Raw genomic sequence first — 7,500 nt, forward strand, 5'->3', positions numbered from 1 at the left:
CCATTAAAAAGAATAATCCGAGGTAAAAAAAAAAAAAAAAAAAAAAATCTCCAAGGTGTGGCGGGGAGGGAAAATATCTGTCACTGTCACTGGGAGCTGGGAGAGGGAAAACCCAAGATCAGAGTATTTACGCTCGTGAACTCTCACAACTTCTGTTGGAGACAATGACATTTAATTGATGTATTGCTATCAACAACAATAAAGACCGATTTTTCCCTAGCCCTGGAAATGCTGCTCTGCCTCCACCCTTTCCCCACCCCTCCCGGCCCCCAGCGAAGGAGAGGAAAACAAACAATAAATAATCAAGCGGTCCTAGATTAAATACCAAGTGCCGCTTTATACATTAGCGAGGGAGCAGAGAAACGAAAAAAAAAAGTTATAAAACTTATTTTCTCCAGATTAATTTCTTTTTCTTTAAACCACTGTTTTTCTTCTCGTTTTTGCTTTTTAATTACCAATCCACGGCCGCCTTTTTCCTGCCACGAAGCAAAGGTACTGCTCATCTGGGGAAATTTGTCTGAAGTTTAATCGACAAACGTATAATGAAATTGTAAACGCGAATAATTTGGGGAGAGCGGCTAGATCATAAACCGGGGGATGCTAGCGGAGTGATTGATACAGTTGGAAATACAGACACGGCCGTGTCCATAGATCCGCGTGGGTGTTTCGTGGGCATCTGCGTGGGGCTAGCTGGAAGTAACGAGTGCGGGGCTGGACGTGCAGGGTCTGTTTCTTTCCCACTGTTTCAGGGTAAGGAGGGTGACAGCCTGCGCCGAGTGTATCCATCTCTGCCGAAACATCTCTTTAAATATTCAGTGAAAAATAATGTCATGTGAAGTACCACCTATAGCAACATTATTATCTTCATTCTTCAACATCATCCCCGCTGATAGCTTCGTTTGTCTTTGGCTCAAAACCTACTGTACCGAGTGCTGCGGGGAGGGAGGGGGCTCGCCCCGTGCCGAAATGAAAAGAAGCGGTGGTGGCCGCTCCGCAGCGCTGCCTAAATACCGGAGTGGCACCTGGGAGGCTTTTTCGGTTCGTATGGGTTGGTTTGTTTGCTTTTGCGGCTTTTTTTTTTTTTTTTTTTTTTTCTTCACCCTTCTCGCTAAACGTTTTGCAGTCTCTTTCGTTTAATAATGAGAAGAAAACGCGAGCGAGCCGGTTCCTCGAATGGGAACGTTTCTCCCTCTCTGCCTTCTCCTCCCGCTCGCTCTCTAGGTTTTGCCGGCTCATTTGAAATTGAAATGAGTTGTAGCTGAGCAGCCTCTCGCTTTTGCGGAGAGTTTGTTAATATTAATACGGGGAAAAGGAGTAGCTCCTACAGCAGAGCAAATAACCCACGGGGGGAACAGGGGGAGGCGGGAGCGCCGAGTGGCTCAGGCTGGGGGGGAAAAAGCCCGCGGTCCCGCTGCTCGGGGGGATGCGCGGAGGGGCGCGGGGCGAGCGCGGCTGCAGCGGCCGCTTGGCAGCTGGGCTTTTTCTTTCGAGATCGGGATGTTTGCTGGCAAGAGACCCCCCCCCCCCCCCCCCCCCCCCCCCGGCAAGTTGTGCCCGGGAAGCGAAGCCTGGTGCGGGAGGCGCACAGCAGCGGGCAGCGCTCCGGGGTCGCGGAGGGACCGGCCGAGCTCTGCACCCCCCCCACCCCCCCGGCTGCGCGCCCCCCGTGCTCCCGGCCCCCCGTGGGGTTCAGGGTGGCAATGGGGCGGGGGGACGGACAGGACACCGGGCAAGAAATAAAAGTTAGCAGCGGGGCTGCTGCGGAGGGGGGGGCGGCCCTACACCCGTCCCGCGTTGGGGTGGTGGAAGAGGAGCAGAGCCGCGGAGGGGGAGCGGGGTGCGCCCCCCTGCCCGGCCTTCCCCGGGCGCCGTCGGGCGGTTTGACTCCGGGCCGGCTTGACTCCGGGCCCGATTGACTCCGGGCGCGACCAACCGGCGCGGCGCGGAGGCCGGGGGCGGAGCGGCCGCCTGGTCCGCCCGCCGCTCCCGGCGGCGCCCTAATTGTCCTGGGAATGTGTGAGGTAAAACCCAAACCCTTCCTATTTTCAGCACCCGTCGGGCCCGTGATATATGGAAAGAGAAGGGGGGGGGGGGGGGGGGGAAAAAAGGACTTTTTTTTTAAAATGGGGGGGGCGGGGGAGGGGGGGGAAAAAAAAGAAAAAAAAAAAAAATGAAACTTTTTTTTGCAGCGGCGGGACGGCGGCGGAGCGGCAGACGCGGGGCCGAGCAGCGAGAGTGGGATCCGGAGCGGCATCCAGAGCGGGGCTGTCCCCGAGCGGGCGCTCGCCGGCCGCCGCCGGGGGTGCGGGGCCGCCCCGCCGCTGTCCCCAGCCGCGCGTCCCCCCCCCAGCCCCCGCCATCGCTGCTTCCCCCGCCCTGCCGGGGCGGCGCTCGGGCTGGGGCCCCCCCCCCCCGGCCCCCCCAAAAAAAAGGAAAAAAAAAAAAAAAGTGAAGCGAGGCGCAAAGCGGGGAGCCCGTCGGGGCCGGAGGAAGGGGCGAAGGGAGCCGCATTCCTATAGTAACCGGGATGGCGCGGTGCAGCCCCGGCTGGTTGCTAAGAGGGTTAAACTGTATCCAAACAGCTTTGGGGAAATCCAGCCCCTTCTCCTGCCACATGGATCGACTCATTGGGTGGGAGCGGCGGAGAGACAAGGGTCTCCAGCAAATCAGCGCCTAATTGATTAAGGCGAGCTGGTTTGAATAGAGCTGGCCATGTGCCAATCGCCTTTCAAAGAGCCCCTCTATGATTAATCGCAATGCATTATTGATAATCATAATTATAGCAGGACACATGCGCGGTGCGCGGAGGATTGGGGAGGCTGGGGGGGGGGAGGCTCGATTTCCGTAATTTTGAGAAGATTTTTTTTTAGTAATTTTTTATTCTGCCCCAGCTGATGTTTGAGCCAGCATGTCGCGGAGGAAGCAGGCGAAGCCTCAGCATTTCCAATCCGACCCCGATCTGGCCTTGTTATCCCAGCGAAATGGTGAGTTCTTCTCCTCTCTCTCGCACACATTTTAACACAAACCCGCACAAAATAGATCAACTTACCTCGCGGGGAGACGGGGCCGCGGCGGAGCGGGGCAGCTGGATCTGCCGGAGTTACGTGCGGGGGGGGGGGGGTCCCTTTTGGGATTTTGCTCCAACTTGTTGGCTTTTCTCTAATTTTATTTTTTAACTCGGCGTTTTCTTTCGCGTTTCCTAACGAAACCCCAAACTCTTTCCGCTTTTCTTTTTTTCTTTTTCTTTTTTTTTTTTTTTTGATGTTTTCTCTCCGCCCTCCCCCCGCGGGGCGGTCTGGCATCCCGAGCCCGCAGGAGATGGCTCCGCGCCCCCCGCGCCCCTCTCCGCGCCCCGCGGGGCAGAGGAACAACGGGGGGCTGCAGCGGGGCGCCTGAGCCCCGCAGCCCCCCGGCCCGCTTCCCCCCTATCCGGCCACCCGCACGGTCCCCCCGAAAGGGGCAGAAAACGCCCTCGGGCACCCACTTTCGTGCCCCCTCTCTCCTCCCTCCCGGACCCCCCTCTCCCCGCCGCCCTGAACATTTCCCGGGGGCCCAAAAGTTGCGGCGGGGGCATCGCCCCGGCCCGGCAGCCGCCGAGGGGCTCCGCAGCCGCCAGCGCGGAAGCCCAGGGCAGCTCGAGGGTTTCTCTGCTTACCCTATTTTTATTTTAGCTTAGTTTTTTTTGTTGTTGTTTTTTTCATCCGCCTCCCCCCTCCAAGTCGGTGAGCGGGGAATAAACGCCGGCTTTGTGTCCGCCAGGATTTGGAGAGGGAGCGTGTGAATTATTTTTTTTTTTCCTTTTCTTCGCCTACCTCTCCCCTAGCCCCCCTTTTTTCCCTCCCCCCTCCCGGGAAAAGGGGGATTTCGGAGCAGTTTGGGCGCAGCGCTGCGGGCCGTGCCCCTACCCCTGCCCCTACCTGCGCCTGCCGGCAGCCGGGACGCGGGGCGACAAGTGGGCGGCGGGGGCCAGGGAGACTGGGGGGGGCACGACGTTCCCCCCCCCCCCCCCCCCCCCCGGGGGCCATGAGGGGGGCGAACACCCGGGGGGGAGCCGCGGGCCAGAGGCGCCTGGGGCGGGCAGGTAAGGGAGAGCCGGAACGCGCCGGTAACCCCCTTCGCCTCCCGGCCCCCCCGCTCGGGAGCACCTTGGGCTTTCCTCGAGGCCGGCGGCAGGCTCGCGGCGGTGCTGCTGCCGCCTCTTGCCCGGCTCGGTTCGGCCCGGCCCGGCCCCGCAGCCTTGCGAACGGCGGAGCGCAGCGCGGTGCCCGCTGCAGGCGGAACGCGTGGAGGGGACCCCAGCCCCGCGCCCCGAACCCCGTCGGAAAGTTTGGGGGGGCCTTGGCTCTGCCGCTGCTCCGCTCCGGGAACCCCGGCACCGCCGCTTCGCCTCGCGTAGCTCTGCCGAAGCGGTTCTCAAAAGTCCCTCGGCTCCCGGGAGGCGGCCGCTGGTTTTTAGCTGAGTTTGGGGCACTCCGAGTGCGCTTGAGTTTTGCCATTTGCTGAGTTTAATCCCCTTTCTCGTCTCAGTAAACGTATTTATTTTTCTTGCGCTGTTATTTCTACTTCCTCCTGAAGTTTCGAGCAGGAGTTGGGGAAAACGCTGGGGTTTTAATTTGTCTTTCATCGGCCTCCTAGGAAAGAATTTGGAACTTCTTAAAGTGAGCGGAGAAGGGGAAAGCTGAGATGGAAATTATCTTGCTGGGAAAGCAGAGAGGGATTTTTCACATCTTCACTTTGTTTAATTGCATCTTCTGGCGCTCAGGGTCTTTTTTGTTTTTACCGGGCAGAACAGAGCAAAACACCTCCAAGGATCTATGTTAAAAGTAGCCGTTTCTTCTGGTTTCCATCTTTTGATCTGATTTTGCACATCATTTTCAAGTGAAAGACCCTGGGAGTTTGAGAAAGGAATGTTAGCTGAGCAGCTTTCCTGCCTGTTGCTAAATGATGTACTTGCAGTAAATTGGATTTTGCCTGAAATGATAGCTCGGAAGTGAAGCTTTTGTTTAGTTTGCATGCCTATCGGAAGTTAAATAAGTAAATAACAAAGTTTATTTTCAAAAAATACCAGCCGATAGCCTAGGAGAAGCAGAGGGCTTTATTACAATATCTGTAGGAGCTTCCTCACGCCCTGTAGCAATGGGCTTGGGTTATGGCTGTTTTACATGCTGAGACGCAAAGTTTTGAGTAAGTTGCCCAGAGGGTGTGTTTTGTAAGCGTGTTTCAGGATCCAGGATTTGCAATAATCCCGGCACAGGACTGCCCTCCGCCTCGCCGGGGTCCCAGCTTGGCGCTGTAGTGAGACGGGGTGGGCGAGCTGCAGTGAGGACGAGTTCGCGTCGTATGCCTTGCACGACAAAAACTCGGGATTCCGAGCACTCCTTTCTTTGCCTTTCACACCCTGACTTCAGGTTTGCTAATTCTTCTGCGTTTTGCACAGGATTCAGGCAAATTTGGCATTGCAAGCCCTCCGAGGAGCTTACCGTAAAGGTAGAGCTGGGCAGTATTTTGAGCGAATGAATAGAGTGGCCCGGGAAAACTTCTTGCATCTGATTTGAATTCTGGTTTGTTAAACTTTCTGTTTTAGTTCCATATCTAAAGATCGATGGAAAAAAGTTCATCAGGCTGCAATAGCACGTATTTATTTTTTTTTACTGTTCCCCTTTTTTAAAGTTCAAAGCTCACTCGGTTCACCCTCACCAGGGAGATTTTCACTTAAAAAGTATTTTTGGTGCAATCAGTGGATAAGTAAATTTACCTTCTACGTTCACCCCGTGAACGTGCACATTTAATAAAGTTCACGTTGGATTAACCAGAACAGGTATCAGATTAATAGCAGAAATTACTTGCAGCATAAATTGTATTCAACAAGTAACTAATTACTGGTAGGAAGTGGGCAGGAGACTGTGGGATTATTTCCTTTTGTTAATAACTCAGCTACTTTGGTGATATTTCAGAGTTTTCTTGGAGCTGTTTGGAATTGTGTTCCTAATTGTAGAAGAGGATTCTTGGAGCACAATTTCCTGAGGCAAAAGTTATCTCACAGAAATAAGCCAGCCAGACTTGGGGAAGGGAAAATATTTGCTGCCCGTCCATATAAAGGCTTGTCAGAACCAGTGCCTTTTCATGTCAATAATGGATTTGGGTAAATTCCTGCTACAGCTTTATGATCATCCACGTAATTGTTACTGGGCTCATGAAATGAGAGAAATTATGATCGCTTTCTTTAAGTAGGATCTGAAGGGCAGGGTGCTTAAGAGAAATAATTGCTTGGTTAGGCTGCTTTTAGTTTGTTACGTAATTAGGCCTTTTTGTGAGATAACTGCAGTGTATCAATTCAGAACAGACACTTGTGTTTTTTCCAAAGGTAAGCCCGAAGTGTAGAGGGCCTTGTGAAATATCACTTATGCAGATGCAATTCAGAAATAATTACTGAAACCCATATGGTGGGAGTCGTCTAAACCCGGGGTTAGTTCAGACCCATTTTGTGCGTGCTTCCCCTACATAACCCGCATCTTTGTCTTGCTGCAAAATATTTATGTTTTAGTTTGTACCTTATTTATCTTTTTGATGCTAAGTACCATCTGGCTCTCCGAGGACAAGCCCTCCTGTATGTTTAGCTGTACCAGTTCTTATTGCATAACTCGCTTTTAACCATATTCATGCTGCAATTGTGGAAACATGAATCCCTATTGAAGTGACCTGAGGTGCCTCTCAGAAAATGCAATTGTGTTCCTTGAAACTGTTTGCAAAAATCAAAAGGAGTGTCTCTGGCCAAACGCCCATCAAGGAAGCTTCGCTGTGTGCATTTTCTATACTTTAAGGTGCATCGCACCTATGTGCTTTGCAGCCTTGAAAAAAGGAAAGTTGAAATGCTCAGGCGAAATTGTTGCTTTGTGTCTGTATGGCTGGTGCTAGAAAAAAAACTTAAGTGTTCAGCTGTTTTAACCTTTGCTAGCCTCCTTCCATCCAAAGGTGACAGGGTTCAGATCACAATATGTACTTCAATATCTTGCCAGTGACCCCCGAATTGAGTCTTACTGGTTGCTTAGCAGGAAGTTGGTAGTTTATTTTAGCTTCACCTTATCAGCTTTGCTTCTTTTGCTAACCCTATTCCCCTGTCACCCCTCAGATGCCAGACCCCCGAAGAGGAGATTGACAGGTAGTTCCCATAGCTCCGTTTTACCCTCCAAACAACAGGGATTTAGTTTCTTGTCCCTTTGCCAATGTTTATGTAGCCAAAGTTTAGATATAGCCTTAAGGAGCCTTTCTTTTACGTGTCACTGGAACAGTGAAACTGCACTGAACTTTTTGAAGAAACTGTTGCAACTGGAACCCCATCTAGTGTTCGTTTTGATTCATCCATAAGGAAGACTTTTTTTTTTTTTTTTTTTTTTTAATTGTGCTCATTAGGATGGATTTGTTCTTAGTTTCAAGATCGCTGGAGATTATTAGTTTTTTTGACATCGAGTTAGAAAATCTTTGAGAGAATTTAGCTCTGGC

At 52.6% G+C, this 7,500-nt stretch overlaps 1 protein-coding gene across 8 annotated transcripts in view; it reads left to right on the plus strand.

Annotated features, from left to right (window-relative positions):
* The window catches only part of LOC118157809 (sal-like protein 1), a 17,814-nt gene continuing 10,314 nt past the window's right edge, over positions 1–7,500 (plus strand). Inside the window, exons 1-2 of one of the 8 annotated variants that reach the window (XM_035312294.1) lie at positions 1–22; positions 2,892–2,984. In XM_035312294.1, coding sequence (XP_035168185.1) covers positions 2,909–2,984 — 76 coding nt within the window. In that variant the 5' untranslated portion in view covers positions 1–22; positions 2,892–2,908. Of the gene's footprint in view, positions 23–357; positions 493–799; positions 1,039–1,838; positions 2,022–2,402; positions 2,985–3,875; positions 4,082–7,500 lie in introns of those variants that run through there. The other 7 variants (XM_035312293.1, XM_035312289.1, XM_035312292.1 and 4 more) reach the window with 7 other exon arrangements.

Source organism: Oxyura jamaicensis, assembly GCF_011077185.1.
Source record: "Oxyura jamaicensis isolate SHBP4307 breed ruddy duck chromosome 11 unlocalized genomic scaffold, BPBGC_Ojam_1.0 oxy11_random_OJ106701, whole genome shotgun sequence".
In the NCBI taxonomy this organism is placed as follows: domain Eukaryota; kingdom Metazoa; phylum Chordata; class Aves; order Anseriformes; family Anatidae; genus Oxyura; species Oxyura jamaicensis.